This window comes from Podarcis erhardii, assembly GCF_964252035.2.
Source record: "Podarcis erhardii genome assembly, chromosome: 7".
Classification (NCBI taxonomy): Eukaryota; Metazoa; Chordata; class Lepidosauria; order Squamata; family Lacertidae; genus Podarcis; species Podarcis erhardii.
In genome coordinates this window covers 57,283,775-57,308,109 of record NC_138511.1, presented here as the reverse complement: position 1 = coordinate 57,308,109, position 24,335 = coordinate 57,283,775, and the positions used below count along the sequence as shown (strand labels likewise).

Sequence of the window (24,335 nt, the reverse complement as noted above, 5' to 3'; positions counted from 1 at the left end):
GAGATTAAACACCTGTTATATTCTGCATGTCTGGATAGGCTGGCCTAAAGAAAAATGTTTTAGGTGCTGAAAGGGATAAGGTGAAGATGCCTGCCTGCAGGGAGTTCCTAGAGCTGGAATTGTGGGATGAAGTGGCCGGGGGAGGGGGCTTCAATGTAACCAAAAAGCCCCACTGCCTGACTTTCCGCAATTGTAGCTTAATCTTAAAAATAAAAACGCAGCTAAGGGAACCATCAGGCCCCCCAATAAATTACGCACTGGGACAGCTGCACCAGCTGGGTTTCTGCCTGTTAGGTTTTGCATTCTTCCAGAACTGAAAAACATGGTTCCCACCGGAAGCTAAATTGTTGGGGTGGCATTGCCCGTCGCAAATGTGCTCTTTCTTTGCAAACTTGGAAGAGAAGACAACTCAGACCTCGTTTGTGGACGAGGAAATGGACACACACGACTACAACTCCCAGAAGCCTCAGCTTCCCAGCAGGTGGTTGCCATGGGGACAGAAATCAACAGACCCAGGAGAACCTGGCGAGGTGAGTAAGTGGGAAGGGCGACCTGTCTGTGCGGCTGCTGCGTGTGCAGCTTCAGAAAGGGAAGAGAAAGAAAGTGTGCGCACAAAAGCTCATCTACACAAACAGGACGTTTTGGTAGATATTCTATCCCTGGCTTAGCTCCCCAAAGAGGCCGGTGTGTGTGTGGTTGGGGGGGGGGAATGTTAGCTTGAATTCTGTGCGTAATGCGCACTCTAAACCTCCTCTCCTGGGCTCCCCTTCAACTGCTTTTCCAGTGTCATTTACATTTGGCAGCCAGGGCAAAGCACCAAAGCAGTGGAGCAGATCGTTTAATGGCTGTTCAGTGGATAGAACAGATAAGTGACTTGAAATGAAACCACTTCTGATCTTAACCACCTGGCCAGCAGTATTTCGTTGGGCCAAGATTGTGCCATTGTTTCTAACTCAGCTGCCCAGAGCCCCTGGGTTTACCCTGGAAAGGTAAATCATCTGAAATAAAAATGAGGTGAAATAAAGTTAAATGGGGCAGGTTTCAAAATGCTGAGTGTTCAGTTGGGATTTAGGTTTGTATGATGGAGAGGAGGTTCAAGCGGAATGCAGTCATGAAATCAGAAACCATGATGTGACATTGCGGATGTGTGTGTGTGTGAGAGAGAGAGAGAGAGAGAGAGCGCGCACACTGCATTACCACTTCTTGGTCAGATGATGGTTGTGTGTGCACAAAGCATTTTCCTTTGCCTGTTACATACTTTATATATTTCCTGCAGTATTTAAACTATTTTTGTTTGTTTAAATTCACGCTAATTTCTATTAAATTGTCAAACTTTTATATAATCAATGTTCATCAAGCAAATATCTTGCTGTTGGTTAACTTCTATTTTGTCAAGACCATGTTAATCAAGTAAATAAATTCTGCAGCCATTAAAAAAAAAAACATTGCCAGTTCTTTGGCTCAGTTCTGAGCAATACTAGATGTCCTCCACCTACCCACACAAAGCATTTCAGGGGGCAATCCAGATGGCCTTCTGTCTTGGTAGGGCTTGGTTGAAGGAATGAACACCGACATGTCCTTGCATTTATCTGTATGCATAATTCTCATTCTTTCCCCCAAAACAAGTGGAAGTAAAGGGGATGTACAAGGTCCTATTGTCATCTGGTTATCTCTGCCGAGCACAAAAACAAAATCAGAGAGAAGTTTGCCTTGTCAGCCCTTCTTTCTCTTTTGCTCATTACCCATTTTGTTTACATTCTTGGAATTGCCTCTCTAATAAGAATAATATTTTTTTTTATAATGGTGACAGGGGCAGGGGGATCAGCATTCACATAGTTCCAGGGCTAAAAAAGTGTCTTTTCAACTCAGTTTCTAATTTAGGGCTGAGGAATTTCCATTTCACAATCTGTCCAGGGATGTTTGGGGAAGGATATGGGGAACATCCCCCTTCTCCCCGATTGTAGGCCATGCATGATGGAGCCCCTCTGATCCTGGCCAGCTCATCAGTGCAATTCATGATGGTTTGAAACAATTAAATGGACCAAGGTAAAGTAGAAACTCCATTGACCTCTGCTGACAACCTTCTCATGTTGCACTGTAAAGATGTATGAAAGCAACCACAGCAGATGTTCATAAACGAATGCACTCTGTTCACAGTGCAATCATATGAAGTCTACTCAGAAGCAAGTCCCATTAATTTCAATTGGGTACATTCCTAGGTAAGCAGGTATAGGTTTCCAGCAGATGTCACCAACCTTTTGGAGCACATTTGTGGACCAGAGAAATTGTTGTGGACCTCACACACACAAGCACACCCTGTAATATCTTCTATTGGCTACATCAGAATGCTTCTTTCCAGCCCAGTTTCAGCAGGAGTGTGTGCCAGAGGACCCAAAGAAGGCCTCTGTGGGAGTATGTGTGCCACAGCTCACTGGCAGAGGAACAGGGGTGCAGGGGGAGCGCACTGCCCCCGGCGGCACAATCTCGGTGGGGCGCCACACCCCCAAGATGCGCACCATGCCCCTGTGGGCGGTGCACCATTTACCCAGGATGCATGCCACGCCCCTGCGGGCAGCATGCCACACCCCAGGACTCACACCAGCCATGCCCCTGCCTGCTCTCCACCCCACCCCCGCCGGAGCTCGAAGCTCCACCACTGCCACAGCTGCCACGTTGATGACCCCTGGTGCAGAACATGCTGAGCTAGATGAACCCAAGACATAGCCCTGGGTAAAGAGAGCATCCATCAGGCCATGCCAGCCTGAAGCTCTGATGTCCTTCAGTGGGTCTTACACAGGACAAGTCTAATGGGCTGCACTCATTGGATGGAATCCAAATGAAGTTGGACTTGTCCAGACAAGTCAGCAAGACTTGTCTAAGGCTAAGTTAAGCCCTGTGGATTTCACTGCAGTGTTAACCCCATTGATCCTCAGTTCAATAGGATTGACTTCTGACTAGACATGGTTAGGCTTGGACTCTAAAGCAGCACTAAGAACCTCTCGATCCAGCGTGTTGGCCTGCAGACATTTTGTATTAAGTGGCAGATAAATAGAAATAGTATCGGTAATAATGCAAGAGGTAAATTTTTTTTAAACACTTCCCTTCATTACTGCCCTAGGTCTTCTAAACGCCGACGTGTGCAGCCTCTAGGAGCAGGATGGAGAACAGTGAGGGGAGCTACGTCTCATCAGGAGAGGAGGAGGAGGAAGAGCTCTCCTCCTTCCAGCTCAGCGATGAACTTCAAGATCTAGAGAAGCAGCTGTCCCACATCCAAGTCCATATTCCTGAAGTTGTATTGTAAGCCGGGTCTTAACGTCCATCTCTTTGTGTGAACATGGAAACACCACCTTCATCCACACCTTCCTGGCTTAGTCTTTGCTACAGAAACCCCAGCCCAAAGCAAAAGATTTTGCATTCTTCTAAAACAGATGGGGAGCCTGTGGTCCTCCAAATGTTGATGGACTCCAACTTCCATCATACCCAGGCATTTGGCTGGGGCTGATGGGAGTTGTAGTCCAGCAACATCTGGAGGGCACCAGGTTGGGTAGGACTGGAATATGTAGACAGTAACTGAGCTAGATGGTTCAGTGGTCTGGCACAGTGTAATTCAGCTTCCTATGTTCTTAAAGCAGGAGAGGGGAACCTCTCACTATCTGGCCCTTAGGACTCACCGCAGGCCACCCACCCTCTCCACCCACACCTCTCACCAGCCTTCTTTCACATCCTCCTTGTGTGATTTTGCCTGGCTGGGATGTGTCCTTGTGGGTGACTGACTAAGGGACTTGGGAACAGTTGAGGGAACTGGCTGTGTTTAGCCTGGAGGAGAGGAGACTAAGAGGTGATATGACAGCCACCTTCAATTATCTGAAGGGCTGCCACATGGAAGATGGAGCAAGCTTGTCTACTCCTGCTCTAGAGGCAGGGGCCTGAGCTGTGGATTCAAGTGGCGAGAAAGGAGATTCCAACAAAACGTTAGGAAGAATTTTCTGAGGGTAAGAGTTCAACAGCAGAATGGACTCTCTTGGAGGTTTGATGGCCATCTGTCAGGGATTCTTTAGCTATGGTTCCTGCATATTGGGGTTGGACTAGATGACCCTTGGTGTTCCTTCCAACTCTGCAGTTCTATGATTCTATGAACTCCTATGATGCCTCTTGCTTGCCTGATGAAAGGATAGAGAGGGGTGCGCCAGTGTGTGTGAAACTAGAGTACTGTAGAAAGGAAAAATGTTCACTCTTGCTTCTGACCCCACCTGCGCACACCCCCCCAAAGTTGCCCAGGAGGGAACATGGCCCATGAGCTGGAAAATGTTCCCTGCCTTTGTCCTAAAAGAAGGAGCTTGCTTGTACAGTGGTACCTCTGGTTACAAACTTAATTCGTTCTGGAGGCCTGTTCTTAACCTGAAACCATTCTTAACCTCAAGTACCACTTTAGCTAATGGGGCCTCCTGCTGCCACTGTGCCACCGGCGCACGATTTCTGTTCTCATCGTGAGGTAAAGTTCTTAACCTGAGATGCTACTTTTGGGTTAGCGGAGTCTGTAACCCTAAGTGTTTGTAACCCGAGGTGTTTGTAACCCGAGGTACCACTGTATTGAATGCTGCAAGGATGGTGCTAACCCATTGCTCTACAAATGGCCCATTTATCCACTTGTTCTTCTGCATACAGTGAATTTGACTGGAGTTCCGTTGACACCAGCAACCTACCCGAGTCCTACAAGACAAACTCTCCCAAGGAGCAAATGCTGTTGCAGGTGGCTGACAATTTTCACCGACAGTATGCGCATCTCTGCCCAGACCGGGAGCCTCTCTTCCTCCACCCTATAAACGAATGCCGTGTGGAAGTAAGTGGAAGGGCTGGGATTGGTCCAAGAGTTTTACTCAGCTTACAATTACAATTGCATGGACAGAGTTTTACATGAGGTGAGGCTCACCATGCCTTAGCTAGCAAGCTCTTTTCAGAACCAGGCTCAGACTCTACAATATATAGAGAGAAAATCAAGGAGCCCCTCTGAGCATGTGCAGTGCCCTTCACTTACCACATACTTCACTGGGTGGCCTTCCAGATCTGGGACAAGGTTACTTTGCATTGTTTCTGCCTACATCCTCCCTGTGTAGAAAATAAAACTCTGTTTAGACATTTCGAGTTCTCACAAGGAGTCCTGGGAAATGCAGTGTAGTGAGTTTCCCAAGCACCCGCCTTCACCAATTACAGTACTCCAGGAAGAAGGACTCATAAGCCAGTTTAATACTGTAATGGAGATATGCACATATTTGTGCTATACCTAGTGCTGGTGCCAGGCAAATTTGCACCCTAGGCAAAGCTAACTACTTGCACACAGGCTCAAAGATTGCTTACTTCAATTTTCAGAAATGTATATCTTGTATAAAAAATGAAAAGGACATAACTTGAAACTGCTAAATTTATTTTCAATTGCAAGAATAAGTAAAACAACAATCTTTGATTGTCTTTCTAAAATACAAATAAAAAAAGTAGCATGCAAATCATTTTGAATAATCCTGTAGATTGTGGTGTTAAAATTTAAGGCTCTTAAAAGTCTCAGTTTCAGGCACATCAAAATCTCACTTTATGTGCCTTTTCATATCCAAATTTTGTCACCAATTCCTTCAAGTCGAGTGCTGATACTTGGGCATGTTCATTTGATATACAGGTGACTCCCCACTTCTGTGGGGGCTACATTCCGAGCCCCCCACACACACACACATAAGCGAAATCGTATAAAGTGGGGAGCACCCTCTATACACCCTTTAAACGCCCTCTTCCACTCTCTCTTCAATCCATACCAAAAATACTGTGTCCAAAAATATCCACAACTAGAATTGAAGCCCTGGAGCTGGCAAAATGCTGGAAGACATAAAGGTAGGCTGCTACTACTGCTGTGCTACCCCCCACACCAGCTGTTAGGCAGGGAGGCTGGGCAGCATAAACAAAGCCCTGCTGAATCTCTTTGGGGCTTCCTCTGCCCCCAGTGGCATCCTCTTCAGGCTCCGTGGAGGGTCTCCTTGCAAGCCACAAGGACTCTCCAGCTCTCTCCTACCATTTCCAGGTTTGAATTGAAGTATTTCATTGTTTTCCGGCGCTGCGCATATATGCAGTCATGTGCGAGTCAATTGCACGTAAGTGGGGGAACATCAGTAGCTGCTAAGTCAACTAGTCCCTTTTGCAGCCTTGTTGAGCGTATGTAAGTTTTTCATAAATTTCAGCTTTGAGAAATTGTGTTCACCACTCGCCACTGACAGTGGAAATGTGAGAAGGATCCTTACAGAAACAGAAAATAAAGGCACATTATCCAGGAGTTTTTGTACTTGTAGCGGCATAGACTTTGGAAGTCTTTGAGCTACTGCTATAAGTTCACACCATCAATATGTTTTGTTTCCACTGTGCATCAGTGATTTTTCCAATTTCTTGCAGGCCTTTAGTACATCTTCAGTAGATGTTTTGTTGATAGTGTATATATCATACAGGAAGCCAAACAGGGAATTGTGTTGTAGCAGTTGGAATCTCTCTTCAACAGATTGTATAGCCATGATCTAAGATAGCATAGTAGAAACCTACTTCGGATTTCTACTTTGAATTTCAGCCATAGCTCACTAGAATAATGAATACATTTTCTAAATTAAATTAAGATGTGATAGTAAGATTTAAAATTAAATGAATTTTCACTTTTTATGTGTGTGTGTGTGTGTGAGAGAGAGAGAGAGAGAGAGAAAGAGAGAGAGAGGGGGGGAGAGAGAATAAAGTTCTGTGCAATACATAGTGCAACAGTTGCACTAGCAGAAACTTCTTGTGCATAATCTGCATATCATTTGCACAAACGGCGCAAATCCCAAACAGCAGTTGTTGAGTATATGTTTGCTTTGCCAGAGGGTCATTCGGAAATTATTGATCCAAATGGGGAATTCCTCAAATTAGTCTCCCCCCCCCTTTTTTTTTGCTTTTAAATGATTGATTTATGTATTTATTATTTAAAGGGCTTAATTGTTTTGCAGAGTGTGTTGTTTGTCATACCAATCACAAATGAAGAGAATATATTTTACTGAAATAAACATGCTTAGGTCTAGAATATAGAAACATTTTTTAAGTGAAAGCTATGATTTTCACATGTGCAAAAGCAGCCACGCAGCTGTGCTTCCAGGGCCATAAGTAGCCCTCCGCGGGGAGTGGGGTTTGAATGTATTGCTCTCTGCTGAAGCCCAGACTCCTTCCTTGTGATCAACTTTTCTCCTTCCCTGATACATCCACAAACTGGTGCTATTTTCTTGCAGAAATTTGTGAGCACCACTGTGCGCCCAACTCTGCTTCCGTACTCAGAGTTGTACAACTGGGATGGCTGTGCCCGCTTTGTGGCAGACTATCTCACCATGGAGCCCCTTCCGTCTCCTATCGCACCGGTAAGAAACAGGGCCTTTTTGCATTATTTTCTTCGCTCAGATTCTTTTAGGCAATGTTAGCCAACAACACTAGGGGGTGTGGGTTCCACCGGGGCATTTCTCAAGGTCAGAGCAATGCAAAGGACAATTCCGGGTGCTGGTTTTGACTTGGGATCAAGTGAGACAGGATGCTAAGCATGTCATTAACAACCACACCTGCTTCTTCTGGAAAATTAATAGCAGGTATGGGGTGGGTGGGTGATTTTCACCAAGGCTGCAAAAAAGAAGGAATGTTTAATCCTTTCCTCCAATGCTACAACCCCTTGCCAGCTTATATGAGCCCCAGGTAGCAGGAGGAATGGAAGAATCTGTCAGTTTCTCTCTGCTTCCCATTTCTTCCAGTCTTAAATTCAGTTCTACACATTTCTCCAGCAATTTGCATTTTTGAAAATATTCTCATGAAAATTCACCAGCATTTTAGCGTGAATTTATCCCCATGAACACATTTCATATGCAGTTTTGCCTCACATGCTCACTTTTGCAAAGCAACATCTCCTGATACAATGGGTTTCTGTATGTTATTTTCATGAATCAATGCATTGTTATATGTACTTTCCCCCTCGTATATTGCATTTTTTGGTAGTCACTGTAGGATTGGCAAGCTGCATTCAAAAATTTGAAGAAGAGAGTTTCAAATGATATCTATGTTTCGGTTCTCACTTTGTTTCAGAAAGTGTGAATTTGACAAATTCAGCTTTAAATGTGAACCAAAAGACACTCCCTCCATTCCTGTTCAGTATAAGGCAGCTTCCAACAACAACTTGTTGCTTGCAACCTGCCCATCTGACTGGGATGCCCCAGCTACTCTGGGCAGCTTCCAACAGAATATAAAAGAACACATAACACATCCTGTGTCCCTAACCCTTTCCATGACTATTTCCATGACTAGTGTAGGGCACTATTCCATTGAAAACATGGTCTTTTGTCTACACAGCCCAGCTACCTGTACTCCCCGACTACGATCCTGCGCTACCAGCGGGGGAACTGCTTTGACTTCAGCATCCTGCTGTGCTCTCTGCTAATTGGCGCAGGTTATGATGCCTACTGCGTCAATGGCTATGCCACCCGGGAAATATGCATGATGGATGAGTCCAGGGAAGTGTGCCCACTCTTGAAGAAACCAGAAGAGGTGAGAGCTGTGGGTGTTTTCAGAGCTGAGCAGTGTGTAAGGGGCTTTAATTAGGACCAGGGGGTGGGATTTGAAGGGCAAAACATCAGTTGACTCCTTGGCCCTGGCTCAAGAAAGCTTTGCTAACTCTGTTCTGCTGATACTCTCCCAGCAGATGGCAACAGGAGCCACTAGGAGGCAGCAGAGGCATAATTTTAATGGGCATCAGAAAGATTTTTTTCTCTCTTGTATATGTTGATTACTTCTCTGTATTTCTTTTTTCTTTTTTCAAAATTATAAATTTTATTTAATCATCCATATACATCCCTGTATTTCAACTGCATATTCTTAGACATATCTAAGGTATCATACCACATTTATATGCTTATATAGAAACATGTAATTTGCACATGGTCTTTAATATATTCCGTGCATAAATACCACATGCTACTTACACATTTCATCAGTACGTTTGCTATACTATGAAATGCCTAAGATCCTATTTGAAAAGGTATAAAGGGTGAATATTGTGTATTATATAATAATATGTAAAGACTACATGCATGCGTGCATGTTATGTATTAACTGTGGCATAATTAAGAAAGATCAATAAATAAACAAATGAATAGTGTATCAATGTTCATGTAAGAGCACACAAAATCATACTCATCTTATAATAACGTTAAGTCAAACCCAATTCCACAAAGTTTAGACTCATTTTTTTAATATTGGTGTCTTGCCAAATGCAAGGGGGTTCTTTTAATGAGATTCAGAAGCAATACAAACAAAAGTGAGTGAGAAGATTAAAGATTTTATTCTAAACAGTAAGCAAGATATACATTAACAAGCAAGCACTTCAGTCTGCCACTGGGAAGCCCTCAAGAAGTGGCGAGGTGACCCCCAGGTAGCCTCAGGTTGCACAAACCTGCAATCGATCAGTCCATGCATGAGCTTCTCAGAACTATGCCCCAAAAACATCCGATTTATAGATAGCTAACTTGTTAGCCTACATGCATTGCCCAACTAGCTAGCGCAGATTATTACCGTATTTTTCGCCCTATAGGACACACCGGCCCATAGGACGCACCTAGTTTTTTGGGGGGGAAATCAAGGAATTTCCCCCCCCCCCACACGTTTGCGCAGCCATCCCCAAGCTAGAAGAGGGAGACTGAGCGCTCCGTCTCCCTCTTCTGCCTTCAGGGACAGCCTCTTTAGCCTCCGTGGGGCAGCGGCTTGCCCCGCTGTCCCCCGAGTTTGTGGGGCTGGCGGGGGGGAGAAGCAAGCTTGCTTCTCCCCCCCCCCCGCCAGCCTCCAGATCAGGTCGGGGAATAGCGGGGTGGCAGCGCTGCGCCTCCCCGCTGTCCCCCGAGCTTTTGGGCTGCAGGCTGCTGCCCGCAAGCCTTGCGAGCCCGCGGGACCTCCCGCCGGGCTTGCAAGACTTGCGGATAGCTTCCTGAAGCCTGGAGAGCGAGAGGGGTCTGTGCGCACCGATGCCTCTCGCTCTCCAGGCTTCAGCGAAAGCCTGCATTCGCCCCATAGGACGCACACACATTTCCCCTTCATTTTTGGAGGGGAAACAGTGCGTCCTATAGGGCGAAAAATACGGTAATTGGCTATCCTCCTCTTCCAATACCACTCATTCCTCCAAACAATGTCTAACAGAATGTACCCTGCATTATCACTGGCCTAAGAAGGTCAGAATGTACCCTGCTTTATCACTTCCTTCCAACAAATTAAAGGCTGTTCTCAGCCATCAAAGAGCAGAACCAAGAGATAAAGAGGGGAAGTAAACAGAGGCAGGAAGAAATGACCATTTCAGATCACTAAATTCCTCGAAATACAAATATCTTCCGGAAAAGATTGCCCCTACAATCAGTCCAATGACTGGAGCAATTCTGGGAGCTTCTGTGGGCGAGGACCCTTCTCCTTGTGGAATGGAAGTGGTTTCATTTTTCCAGGGGTGGGTTGGCCACCCCTTCCCCCAACGTTTTAGTCCCATAGGTTCCTACATCAGCTGATGAGAAGCAATTTTCATCTTGGGATTCTAAGCATCTGCTTGCTTGCTTGCTTGCTTGCTTGCTTGCTTGCTTGCTTGCTTGCTTCTTCTGCTTCCCTTTTAAACATACCTCTGCCTTTCCTCCAAAGAACTCATGGCAGCATACATGGTCCTTCCTTCCCATTGGCCTCCCAGCAGCCCTGCAAGATAGGCAAGGCTGAACAATTCTGGCAGGGTTGCCCAGGTGAGCAAAGATTTAAACCCAGATCTCTCCAGACTAAGTCAAACATTCCCTTTCCAGTACACCACATTGGCTTATACAGCAAGATATTTGCTCATAGTATGGCAAGTCCCATTCCTATCCACCCCCACCTCTGGCTCATTCATGAACTGTAATAAGCCCACACTCTTCACACTGCCAGAGGCTGCCAAATAAACACACACAACCTTGCCCAACTACATACAGGCACCCTCTGCTTAATGGCAGTTCATTTAATCTGAAGGTAGACAGAATGTGATTGTAATATTCTGGCAGATGAAAGGCAGTGTAAATGAATGAATGAATGAATGAATGAATGAATGAATGAATGAATGAATGATGTAGCAGCTCAGTGGAGGCTGCTGTGATTGGGACAGGTAGGAGGGAAGGCAGGGAGTCCAACAGTAGGTCATGCCAAAGCCCAATGATAGACAGAGACAACTAATTCTGGTCTTGTCCCCATCCTCCTCCATGCTGAGTTCTATAAGGGCAACACAGACTGAGGAGGAGGAGGAAGTGCTTTCATCAGAACTCAATGTAATAAGGAGGCAAGGAGTGTGGGGCTGGCCAGGAGGAGGGTCAGCACCCCACTTAACTGAAAGTACTTGTCTCCACTGGAACAGCTTCCTTTTTGATTTATGACTACAGGTCGCAGTAGAGGCTACAAAACAGAAGCCCAAGAAGTATGCCATCAAGCCCCCCCGGGATTTAAGCAGCAAATTTGAGCTGCGCCAGGAAGCCAAGCAGGAGGCAATTGTGCAGGCTGCTCTGGAGAAGAAGCGGAAGGAGGAAGAGGAAAAGAGACTGGTGAGCAAGGCTTGCAGAATTCTGTCTTGCTGCAGGCACACAGCCTGGATACGGAGAAGAACACCCACCCACCCCCTGGGAAGAATCCTGGGAGCTGAAACATAGTTTCCCCCAAATGTTTTCATTTGTGCAAAAACCACTCTGTGCACGCACGCACACACACACACACACACACACACACACACACACACACAATCGTTTGTGCATTCATTAGGGTTGCCCTTCACTTGATCTTACTCAAAATTGCCTTCAGTGACATAATCCTCATTTAGCAACAGCATGGTTTGTCTGAGCATCTGACCTCAGCCCAGCTAACTAACCATGGTTAGTTTTCTGACAGTAAACCATGATGTGAAGCCATGGGTTTTTTTTGCCAACTTACGAACCATGACTAAGCTTACCCAACAGCCCAACAGCCTTGTTCAGATGTGATGATTTCTTTGGCCACCTCAAACATTCATCAGACTGCGGTGGCACAAAGCAAGAACAGCTACAAAACAAACCAGGTTTTGGAGAACAAACAATGGCTTGTTTTTTCATCACAAACCATGATTAAAGTAAACCATGGCTCAGTGATGTGCACAAAGGGGAAGAACAATTGCTTTTAGTTGTATTATAGTCATTGCTCTTCTTTGTTTCTGTGTGGCAGGAAGCTGAGAAGCCCCCGCCAGACAATCTGTATGGTCTCCGGGTCCATGCCTGGGTTCTGGTTCTTTCAGGCAAGCGTGAAGTGCCAGAGAGTTTCTTTATCGACCCATTTACAGGGAAAAGCTACAGTACCACAGACGATTACTTCCTTGGTATTGAGAGTGTCTGGAACCATCGGAATTACTGGGTCAATATGCAGGACTGTTGGAATGCCTGTAGGGTAAGCCAACGGAATGACTGGCTGGGTCTGAGTGTGGAACAATTAATTGACTTCTGGCTAGAGGGGAAATGTTTCTCTTCACCAGATCTAGCCTGAGTGATACCCTCTAGTTGTTGTTAGACTACAACTCCCATCAGGCTCAGCCCACATGAGTGATGGCCAAGGATGATGGGAGTTGTAGTCCAATAGCATCTGGATTTGTAGTGGTTGGCTATGTAAGCTTGGGGCCACTGACAAATGGGAGCTATCATGCAGTCTAGGAGTGTTGAGTAGTGGGATGGGGAACCCTGCAGGCTCTCCAGATGTTGTTGGACTCCAACTCCCAACAGCCACAGCCAGCAGGCTAATGGTTGGAGATGATGGGATGCGTAGCTCCTGGAGCCCTCTTTGGATCCATCACAAGGCACATGCCTCTCCAACATAGTCCTGCCTTCGGCACACTCTTCCCATTCTAAATCAGGGATGGCCAAATCGTGGGTTGTGAACATCGCCAAATGCAATTTGACCATGACACAGAGGTGGCTGCCCTCTCTTTCCACCCTGGCAAAACAGAAGGGGTGTTCACACATTACATCCAATGATTGTACAATCCATTGAGCTGCACCCCCTTGCAGTGATTCGCTCAACAAGTGTTCCGTCTGCGTAACTGTGAGCATGATAGTGGAGCTGCCCAAATCAAAATGCGTCCATGCATAGAAACAGCTTATTATACCTGTCTTTGGTCCAATGTGTGAAGGAGCCTCCAGGGAAGGAAAGGGACAGAGGTGGGAAAGAGCAAATGGAGGACAGGGTGGGGGCACAGCGGCAGCGTCTCCGAATGATCTGGACTCAGAGCATCCCTTGCAAAGTTCCTGAGATCTGATTCCTTTGGCAACTGATTGTTTTTCCAGGATCTCCAGTTTGACCTCGGGGACCCCGTGCGGTGGGAATTCATGTTGCTCGGCACTGACAAGCCCCTCCTGTCACTGCCAGAAATGGAGGAGGAAGAGGACCTGGCGGAGGACGAGGTGGATGACATGGTGAGCCATCCCGCCTTCTTCCTTGCAGTGCCAGAGGATTCTGTGCTGTGCACTAGCTCTTCCTGAGGATGGGCTCATGCCTTCCAGCAGCTTCCCCAACCTGGTACCCTCCATATGTTTTGGACTACAAAGACCATCAGCTCCAGTTAGCAGGACTGTGCTGACTGGGGCTAATGGGAGCTGTAGTCTATTGACATGATGTCACCTATTTACATAGGATCAGCAGTCACTTGAGCAGCAAAAGATCCTAAGAATGCCCTCAACCCTCCCAGTTCGTTGTCCCCATGACATGGACTCAGCTTATCACCGAACTTTCATCGTCCCAGTTTCCAAGAGCTGACACTCCTGGCCTGACCAGAAGTAAATGGGGTGGCAGGTTGGACCTGAAGTGATGTTACATAGCTGTGGTTGATCCCAGGAAATGTTCTTTCCTTCCTTGTTGGACCAGACAGCAGGTGGGTGGCAAAGGGGAAAGAAGAGAACCTGAAAGAGCATTTGGCGTTCAGCAGCAGAGGATCAAATAGAGCAATGCAGGAGATCAGGAAGAGGCTGGCTGACTCAGTGGCAAGTCAAGACAGTGATTCCTTGCCATATCAGATATGGAAAGTAGATGGGGTTTGCCCAGATGAATATGGGGGCAGGTGTTTTGGGCAGAGCAGGTTTCAGCCTCCTAACGGCTTCTTCTCCTGGGTCTTCTTGATAGATGAAGGAAGAGGAAGCAAAGGGCTTTGACATGCCTGCATCTTGGGTGGAGCAGATCCAGATATCTCCAAGAGGTATTCTTCTCCCCACCATCACCACCTTGACTGTGTTGTGAGTGGCCAAAGTGTAGATCACTGATGCAGCTCCTTGGTGCTTCAGGGATTGCTTCTGGAGAATTTAAGAGTGAGGCCATTCAAAACTGTATTGTCCTCTTCCTCCTCCCTATTCTTCCTGTGTGGTGTGAGAGCCAGTGTGGTGCAGTGTGGTGTAGAGAGCCAGTGTGGTGTAGTGGTTAAGAGCAGTGGACTCGTAATCTGGTGAACCGGGTTCATGTCTCCGCTCCTCCACATGCAGCTGCTGGGTGACCTTGGGCCAGTCACACTTCTCTGAAGTCTCTCAGCCCCACTCACCTCACAGAGTGTTTGTTGTGGGGGAGGAAGGGAAAGGAGAATGTTAGCCGCTTTGAGACTTCTTAAAGGGAGTGAAAGGCGGGATATCAAATCCAAACTCTTCTTCTTCTTCTGGGGCTGAGATAGCTTGGGAGAAGACAAAGGTCAATGTCAATAAAGACCTTCCTTGGATGCTTTTAAACAGAGGTTGGATGGCCACCTGTCAGGGATTTTTTTAGTTGTGATTCCTTCATTGCAAGGGGTTAGACAGATTTTGGGTTCCTTCCAGCTCTATGATTCTGTAGGTTGTGCTGGCCTCAGTGACCAGTTGGGAGCTCATGGGTTGGGGAAGGAAAAGAGCAGGAGGTTCAGTTGTGGATCAGGAAGCAACAAAGGATGAAAGGACTATAGAAGGCTAAGACCAGGCAGAGTACAGCAGGCACTTCAGGCAGCAGATGAAGGGGCCGAGGAGCAGCAGCAAAACATTGGAGGATGAAGCTGTGTATATCCATGGCCTGACATCCCTCCCTGCTCAAAGACAGCTGCTTGCGCTGTAGTCAGGTGCAGCTGCCTGTCCATTTGGCTTCTGTACATGGAATGGGAGGGCCGCCACCTTTGCTTCAGGCAGCAGAATGTCTTGGGCTGGCCCTGTGAGGGGGCTGTGAGGAGCCACAGCAATGTCTAGGCTAGGCTCTGGTGAGCAAGTGAAGATGTGAAATCCACGGAAGTTGATCAGCTGACTGTTGAGGCCTGCGTAGCACCTTGCATGGAACATTAGAATTATAGAATTGCAAGGGACCCTGTAATGCAGGCAGAACTAAAAGACTTCAGAACTTTAACACCAGCTCTTGGGCCACCTAATGTAACACTACAGATAGCGTATTCCAGCGAGAAGTTTAAATGGGGATTTGTTTATTTATTTAGAGCATTTGTGCCTCGCTTTTCAGCCCAAAAAGGCTCCCAGAGTGATTTACAGACCGTCAGTTAAAACTAGACAGTCCCTGCCCCTTCAGGCTTACAATCTAAATGACATCCAAGGAGAAAGGGGGGGGGGAGAGAGAGACAAGCTCAGGTGCCAGTTCTTAAATACTGTACTTGTTCTTATGATGACTGGTTTGCAGAGCATTTTGTACCATTAAAATACATGCTCCATGGCCAATGGTCATCTTTGTTCGTCTTCTTGCTCCTAGAATTCGAGACACGTTGTCCCCAAGGCAAGAAGGTGATTCAGTACAAGAACGCCAAGCTGGAGAAATGGGCGCCGTATCTGAATAGCAATGGACTGGTCACCCGCCTCACCCTCTTTGAAGATCCAGACCGTGAGCCAGCTCTCTGGGGTTCTGGACAGGGGTCTCTCCCAAGCCCACCTAGAGATGCTTCTAGCAATTGCACCTGCTGGGGGACATGCAAAGCAGATGCTCTACCCACTGAGCCACCATCTCGGCATTGCCCGAGTTTATGGGGCTGATAGGAATTGCAGCCCAACACCACCTGGAGGGCATCATGCTGGGGAAAGCTGGTTTTCACAATGTAATCATTTACACCAATCTTTCATTGGGTTCTCATTTACTGTAGTCAAGGTCTGATTGCTCCCAACACACTTCTAGCAAAGTCCACAAATGAGTGGAGGGGTTCATTTATTATTGCACTTATATCCTGCCTTTCTCAAGCAGCAAAACATCCAGGGCCACCCCCATGTGTCTAGCTTGTCTGTAAGCCGCCATTGCCATGGATTGTTCTCTTCTCCTAAGGCACCAAAGTGCTGGAAGTGAAGGAATGGTACAAGAACCGGGAAGACGTGTTGGATACAAGAGAGCTGAATAAGCAAACGGAAGTGACGAAGGAGTTCTTCATGCCTGGGCATGTGCAAGGCCTCAAAGGTGTGTGTTTTTATATTGTAATGTTACGTTGTGAACTGCCCTAAGATCTACGGGTATAGGGCGCCATACAAATTTGAATGACAACAATAACAATGGTAGCCAAGCCTTTTCTCAATGTCCTGGTTCAGGCACTGAAGTTTGGGGCTGTTTCTCCAGCAGCGTCTCATTCCTGGGTCTCGGCTTCCTTGGTTCTCTGCCAGGCCCTGATCCAGGCAGGCACTTTCACAACCTTCTCCGTAGACTCACACATGGCTAGCAAGGCTCTTCACCAGCAGATCCAAAGCGCCTGCCTAGGGTCGCAGCTTCTCTGCTTGTGTGGTCCTGCAAGTGACTGGCAGGAGCATTACAATTCATGGAGGAGAGGGCTATCAATTGTTACTGGCAACAACTGCTATGCTCTGCTCCACAGCTGGAGGCAGCAATGCTGCTGAATACCAGTTGCTGAGAATCACAGGAGTGCAGAGGGCTCTTGTATTATAATATTGCTTGTGGGCTTCCCATTGGGGCATCTGGTTGGCCACTGTGAGAACAGAATGCAGGACTAGGTTGGCCTGATCCAGTGGGATCTGTTGATGTTCTTACTGGCAACAGAGCTATGCCTCCAGAGTGGTTGTGCTGCTGTGCCTGTGGAGGGCCCTTTTGCCCCATCCAAACCTCTCTCAACAGGCTTTCTGTTAAGGTATGTATGCTTCAGCCCGCCAATTGCAATAATCAGGAATGTGTTTGCTGGTTAAGATATGCCCCAGAGGCTCTGATCTGGTTACCCATCAGTAGCCCTGGAGAGTTACGGAGATGGGGCATTTGCAGTGGAACTATAATAATAATTTATTATTTATATCACGCCCATTTGGCGGCTTCCAACAAAAGATTAAAATACAGTAGCCCTTCAGATATTAAAAGCTTCCCTAAACAGGGCTGCCTTCATGTCTTCTAAAACTCTGGTAGTTGTTTTTTTCCTTTGACATCTGGTGGGAGGGTGTTCCACAGGGCAGGCACCACTACCAAGAAGGCCCTCCATCCCCAGATGTGTTTTGCTGGTGTCTTCTCTCTGCTATCCTTTAGGCTGTAGGAGAAAATCATCCCACCCTTTAATCAGATCATCTGTTGCTTCTCAAGTGGGCTCTTAATTGCAGGTTTTATAATGCATAGAATTGTAGAGTTGGTAGGGAATCCAAGGACCATCTTGTCCAACCGCCAACAATGCAGGAATCACAGCTCAAGAACCCCTGACAGATGGCCATCCGACCTCTGTTTAGAATTCTCCAATGAAGGCAGAGTCCACCACCTTCCAAGGTTCCACTGTGGAATGGCTTATATTGTCAGAAAATTCTTACTAATGTTTAATCGGGATCTCCTTTCTTTTAACTTAAGTTCATTGGTTTGGGACCTCTCCTCTAGAGCTGGAGCAGGAGGAGACAAGCTTGCTCCATCTTCCATCCGACAGGCCTATGAATGTGGCCATCATATCACCTCGCACCTTGCTATCTTGTATTTTGCAGGATATAAATGTAACACATCAAATAAATAAAAATAACACACCTTCTTTACCTGGCAATTCACCCTATTGGGCTTCTGTTTTGGGTTCCTAGCGCACGACTACTTGACGATGGACCCCGAAACAGATCGCACCATGGAGTTTTATAGCGAGACGCGGGTGGACGGCCTTCAGAAACGGGTTGAAACTCCCAATGAAATGGAGGAGTATTTTGAAGGACGGTCGGATTTCCTGTATTACCGGCACGCTGAGTTTGGCAAAAGAATAAAGAAACCAGGCAATGCTGCGGCCATCACTGAAAGCAATGCCCGACCTATACTGGTAAGTGGAGCACAGAGGCTCCGAGAAACAGAGCTGCAGATCAGGAAGCCCTTGATTGGCTCTGGTGCCACCTACTGTTGGTCTCCTTGCCTTCTTCCCTAACAGTCCCAGTGGGCACCAGCCACCACTACACACAGGTTGGCCCTCCCAGCTCTTTGCCATTGCTCCCAGCATCCATTGACTCACTCTGTCTAATGCTAGAGCCAGCTCAATGTGTGGCATAACATCGCCAACTGCTGCTGGGCCAAAAACTTGAATCTCCTACTCTCCCTCGCTCTCTCTCTCTCCCTCCACCCACCCACTCCCTCCTGTTAACTTGGTGGCTAGGAGTTTGATTCCGGCTGACACCCTTTTTCTCTCCACACGCTCTTCCCAGAAAATCACTGAGCGGTTCCACAGGAACCCACAGAAACCAGCTGACGACGATGTGGCAGAGCGCATCTTTTCGATAGTGGAGGAGAAGATCTTCTTGACCTACCACTGCAAGGAGAACTACATCACCCCCTCGAAGAGGGACTTCAACAAGCGGGCAGACGTGGACAGCATGGGGAATAAGATCATCATGACCCCTGAGATGTGCATCAGCTACCAGGTAAAAAATAGATGGGGAGATCTGCATGTTGCAGATAGCAACTGGAGGAGCAGCTGAGATGGGGCAGAGAACCTAATGGGTCGTGGCTGACAAGGAAGCCACTGGCAACAAACCTCAAGGCCTGGTCTTGTTTTTGTCATAGGATTAAATTCAGTGTGTGCATTTGGGGACATGCATTTTAACAGATTTCTTTTTAAAAAAATATGGCAGCTAATTAGCTCATTAAGAGCCACGTGGACTACCACTCACCATACCTAACAGCAGGGCTGGCCTTGGTCCTCACATACTTCTTCCTCCCCTTCCCTTAATGCACTGTGATTCCCTCCCTCTTTCCTCATAGGCAATCCATGGTTTGGCATTGCATTCAAATAAGGGAAACAATGGTTTGTGATCATTATTATGATTACTTTGATTTCTTACCCCTTGTTTGCCAGAAGACCCCAGGGCAGGTTTCAACCATTTAAAATGCAATATTAACAGTTCAAAACAAGTGACAGCCACAGGAATATAGTGAGTCCTGAAAATAGGTCGCCCTGAACATCAAGATTGGAAATCATGGTTTGGTCGTGGTTTGCAACTGATAGTTTGTCAGCTTGGGATGTGTGTGTGGCAATCTCAGGTTTTTCTCAAAACAGGAAGCAGAGGAAGAGAGAAGAAATCAGTGTGTGAGGGGAGGTGTGAGCTTGAGGCTCCCGGCAAGTTTATGCTCTTAGTGCCCAGCTGTGGTTTGGTGGTGTATCTCAGTGGTGTATCTCAGCTGAACTTGTGTGCTTTAGCAGATTGCCTGTTGAATGGCTGCCGGCTGGGCTATGAAATCCCAGGTGGGTTATGAAGCCCTACAAGTGAGCTTGGGCCAGCCAACCATTTCTCAGCCCATCCTGCCTTACAGGGTTGTTGTGGGGAGAAAATGAAGGTGACCCTCCATCCCCCACAGCTACTGCAGCTTCTTGAAGGAAGGGCACTGTGGAAAACTAAGTAGTAATAGGAGTATATTTTAATGTTGCCACTGGCTGACCTTTATTGTATGGTTATCAATGACTAACTTTTAGGTTAATTTTAAGCTCGTTAGCATCCTGTTCTTACAGTGGCGAACCAGACGTCCCAAAGGGAAGCCTGCAAAGAGCTCCTGAGTGCAAAGGCACCCTCTTTACTTGTGAGTCTCACAACTGGTATTCTGAGGCATACTGCCTCCGACAGTGGAGGGAGAACATAGACATCATGACCAGTCACCAGGAAATTGTCTGATCCTCTTTCAAAACCAGTGAAGCTGCCTTTTTGAGGATCCTGGACATATGTGCGGGTTGATGTGCAATGCCAGAATCATATGCCTTCAATGCCTCTAAGAGTGACCCTACACTGTTTTGAGGGGGGGGGAGGTTTACAGTCAAGTGGTCTATACATTTTATGAAAGAAATAACTCTGAAATTAGCTGTGATTCCTGCATTGTGGGGGCAGGGGGCCAGATGTTGCGTTGGGTCTCTTCCATCACTTTGGTTCTGTGATTCTGTGTGCCATCTACACCTCTGAGAGTGACCCTCCCTTAAACCCAAGATGTCTTATGTGTTTTGGAAGGGCTGGCCATTCCTCCCCCTCCCCCTCCCCCTTCCTCACAGGCTCCTTTGCCTTTAGGCAGGGTCCACGGAGAAGGAAAAGAAGCTGTTCCACCTGTATGAAATGATGATGCACCTGATAGAGGATGAGAAGAAATCCCGGCACCTAGTGTGGGAGTCAGAGATGGAGGTAATGGGAAAGGAGTGGAAGGCGGGTCATAGCTTAATAGTGGCCAAAGGCTTTGTCTACAAGCAAAATAGCTTGCAGAGCAGATTTGGGAAAGACCCCTGCCTGGGGCCCTGCAAAGCTGCTGCTAGTTTGAGGAGGCAGAGTTGAGTTTTAAATGCATTGCATTCTGTCAGGGAACTGCCATCAGTACTGGAGGGGGAGAGCAAAAGCCAGAGGGATTCCAGAGAGCGTCCAGGGATCGGGAGGAGCAGCCCATCTTCTGGGGAAGAGAATCAGCGTAGCACCAGTGGAGAAGGGGGGCAGCTGGGGGAAGTGGCGAGGTGGTCTCATGACTCCTTGCCTGGGACCAGCGGGGAGAGTAGGGGTCTTCCGTTGCCCACGCCCTCCCTGCGCAGAAGGCTTCCACGCAGAGAGGGTAGGCGGAGACTAGGCGTCAAAGAACTTCTTTGCTGGAAAAAGTTTAAGAAATGCCCACTCACGGATTCTACCAGCGATTGAGTCAGCCATGGGTGAGTGGCTGTCCGGACAGAAAAAGGTTCACTTTGGCAACCCATTCATTGCTCTACTCACCACTGGCGTATGGCCCTCAAAAGATTGCCTAGAAGGAAATGAGGCCCTCAGGATGAAAAAGACTCTCCCCGCCTCTATTCCAAAATATAATGTGTGCCATTAACTATTACATTTGCTAAACACCAAACCACCTACTCTCCTTTTTTCAGATATGGTGGATCTTTCGTTTTTTGGGGATTTTTTCAGTTTTCCGAGTCTTTCTAAGCTCCAGCAATCTCTCATGCGCAGAGTGTGCTATATGCACTGGCCGAAGAGGTGTGTTGGCAACAAGGTTATTGCTAACATTTCTATCCCATCAAAGGTCCTGGATATTCTGAGGATTCGAGAGGAAGAAGAAGCAGCCAGCAAGTTGACCGTGTCTATTTATGATACTGAGAGGAACGAGAAGAGCAAGGAACAGCGAGAGGCAATGGTAGGTGATGAGGGTCATCTTTAAACTCAGGAACATTTATTCATTCATTCTTTACATTTATATCCCACCTTCCCTACAAGGAGCTCAAAGTGGTGTACAAAGTTCTCCCCATTTTATTCTCACAACAATCCCGTGAGGTAGGTTAGGCTGAGAGGCAGTGACTGGCTCAAGGTCGCCCAATGAGCTTCATGGCCAAGAGAGGGTTTGAACTCTGGTCTCCAAGGTCCTGTTCTGGCATTCTTAACCACTGCATTCCCTCTTCCCAGGGAACCCTCCCTCTGCTAGTGATGGGTGGGGCCAGAGGCCAAAGTGGGTGGAACAATGGATGCTGCTGTGCTAGGCTCATTCTGGCCAAGCAAAAGTACAGTGGTGCCTCGCAAGACGAAAAGAATTCATTCTGTGAGTCTCTTCGTCTAGCGGTTTTTTCGTCTTGCGAAGCAAGCCCATTGACGGCTTAGCGGATTAGCGCTATTAGCGGTTTAGCGGCTTATCGGCTTAGCAGATAAGCGGTTTAGTGGCTTAGAAAAAGGGGGGGGGAAGGGAAAAAAACCCGCAGGAACTCGCAAGACATTTTCGTCTTGCAAAGCCAGCCCATAGGAAATTCGTTTTGCGAAGCACCTCCAAAATGGAAAACTCTTTCGTCTAGCGAGTTTTCCGTCTTACGAGGCATTCGTCTTGTGGGGCACCACTGTAAAAGGTTTCTGCACACACAAACCCAGGCAAGCAATTCTGACAGTTCCAGCTGGCCAAAGCACTCAAGGTGGTTGTGGAGCAGGGCAGAAGGGGGGGGGGAGTGTGGCTTGGGGAGGATCCAAGGGCCAGAGAGAGAGCTCTGAATGCTTGAATTCTGCCCCCAGGCCCCTGACATGGAACATACAAAAGGCCCCACTGAACCAGGTCCTGTTCTCAGGGTTGCTGTGAGAATCAAACTCATAAGAAAATAAGAGAGCTTCCTGGGTCAGGCCAGTGGGCCATCTACTCCAGCATCCTGTTCTCACAGTGGGAAACCAGCAAGCAGGATTCAAGCACAGGAGCCCTCTCCCCGTCCTGCGCTTTCCAGCAACTGGTGTTCAGAAGCATTGCTGCCTCCAACTGTGGAGACAAAGCGCAGCCATCGTGGCAGCAAGTGTAGTAGCCACGGGCTCTCTCTTTTTATCCCCTCCTCCAGGAGCGCCAGCTGCAAGAGGAGCGCCAGCGGCAAGTGGAGCAGGATCTGGACTACCTGGCGCCTTTCCTGATCCAGATTGGTGGCATCGAGAAGATGACCAAGTGGCTGGCTTTGCGCCTGAAGGAGGACTGCCTCAGCGATTTCAAGCACCGTCTCGTTGACAAGGCCAACCTCATCCAAGCGCGTTTCGAGAAGGTGCCTCCTCTTTCCTCTACCTTTTGGCTTTCTAGGGAGGAGGGCCAAAGCATGATGAGCTTTTTCTGCCTTTGGGGGGCAGAGAAATTCAACTCAGTTCACTTTTAAAGGTGAAGGTAGGTAATCCACAATTTCCGAAACAACCTTGTTATGGACCACACCTCAGCTTTTGGTCCAAATGGATTGACAGCCAGCTCCTTCTCCTCCAGACCTAAGCTGCCCAGTGCCTGGCCCTTGCTAAGCCCTGGTACAATGCCCCTCCTTTCCCTCTCTCCACAATTTATTCCCTGCCTCTCTCTCCCTGCGCAGGAAACCCAGGAGCTCCAGAAGAAGCAGCAATGGTACCAGCAGAACCAGCTCAACATGACCCTAGAGGATGAGGATGCCTACCTGACCTACTGCTCAGATGCCATGTTCCGCATACGCATCCTGGAGCTCCGCCTCAGCAGGTACAGCAAACAGATCTTTATAGACGAGTTGTATGAACCTGCCCAATGGTTAAGGTCTGCCTCAGAGTCCCTGCAGGTGTGCCTGCCTGCTAGCTCTATGCTCTTGGCAGGCACAAGGGTCGGGGGCTTTTCTGTGGTGGCTCCCAGGCCTGTAGAACTCCCTCCCTGGAGATGGGTGCATGGCTCTGATGCTGCAGGCTTTAATCAGGCACAGCATCCCAAAGAACATAAATGTCTGCAGTGTAGAGGATATGCCTCTATTTTCCTCGTCATCATCTTCTTCTTCTTCCCTTCTCAGGCACAAAGAGAGAGCTCCGCTAAAATACATAGCGTTGGAAGAAAAACTATGCAAAGACCCTCGCCTGTCTGAGCATCTCAGATTTTATATGTGACTTTGCTCCAAATTTGCACAACCGTAGCTGGGAATGACCGCTTGATACCTCTTGACGGCTTCCTTGATCTGCCAGTGCAAAGTATAATGACCAAAGAAGAATTTTGTTCTATATTGTTTACCATTGGCCTTCCTCTTCCTCCTCTTCCTCCTCCTCTTCCTCCTCTCACTCTCTCACTCTTTCCCTTTCTCCCTCTCTCCCCAGAAAACACTGGGAGCTTCCAGACATGCAAACACCCAGTGAACTGTGTTTTTTTTCTTTGGGTGGAAGTACAACTATCAATTCTCAGTTTGGAGTGGGCAGCAGCACTCACCTGACGAATCAACCAGTGACAGGTCAGGTGAACACAGCTGCCCCTCCATGCCAATCACCGCTGACCACAGCTTACAGGCCCATGTCTGTTGCAAAAGCCCACTAGCTGCAGTCTAGCTCTTCTTACATCTGTATTCATGTGAAGTGTCTTTAGGCCCCTTCATGCCTGTTTCATTTGCCAAATGTGCTCCCAGTAAATGTTTTCCTCTGGCA

General features: G+C 47.5%; 1 protein-coding gene across 3 annotated transcripts; it reads left to right on the top strand.

Moving 5' to 3' along the window:
* Positions 1-510: 510 nt before the first annotated feature.
* DRC7 (dynein regulatory complex subunit 7) lies at positions 511-24,335 on the top strand. Of its 3 annotated transcripts, none has more exons than XM_081872426.1 (18): positions 511-530; positions 3,119-3,297; positions 4,666-4,840; positions 7,284-7,409; positions 8,383-8,577; positions 11,460-11,618; positions 12,268-12,486; positions 13,377-13,505; positions 14,209-14,281; positions 15,787-15,915; positions 16,348-16,476; positions 18,066-18,292; positions 18,669-18,884; positions 20,514-20,624; positions 21,496-21,606; positions 22,775-22,969; positions 23,279-23,418; positions 23,717-24,335. In XM_081872426.1, the coding sequence occupies exons 2-18, from the start codon at positions 3,158-3,160 to the stop codon at positions 23,808-23,810; spliced, it is 2,568 nt and encodes an 855-aa protein (XP_081728552.1). In that variant the 5' UTR covers positions 511-530; positions 3,119-3,157; the 3' UTR covers positions 23,811-24,335. The 3 variants fall into 3 exon arrangements, with proteins under 3 accessions (XP_081728552.1, XP_081728551.1, XP_081728553.1); XM_081872425.1 differs by lacking the exon at positions 511-530 and adding an exon at positions 533-644; XM_081872427.1 differs by lacking the exon at positions 511-530 and adding an exon at positions 556-605.

Coding starts and splice junctions, on each gene's coding strand:
- DRC7 (XM_081872426.1), top strand. CDS start 3,158: ATGGAGAACAGTGAGGGGAGCTACGTCTCATCAGGAGAGGAGGAGGAG. Junction 3,298..4,665: donor CATATTCCTGAAGTTGTATT/GTAAGCCGGGTC, acceptor TTCTGCATACAG/TGAATTTGACTGGAGTTCCG. Junction 20,625..21,495: donor TGTGGGAGTCAGAGATGGAG/GTAATGGGAAAG, acceptor ATCCCATCAAAG/GTCCTGGATATTCTGAGGAT.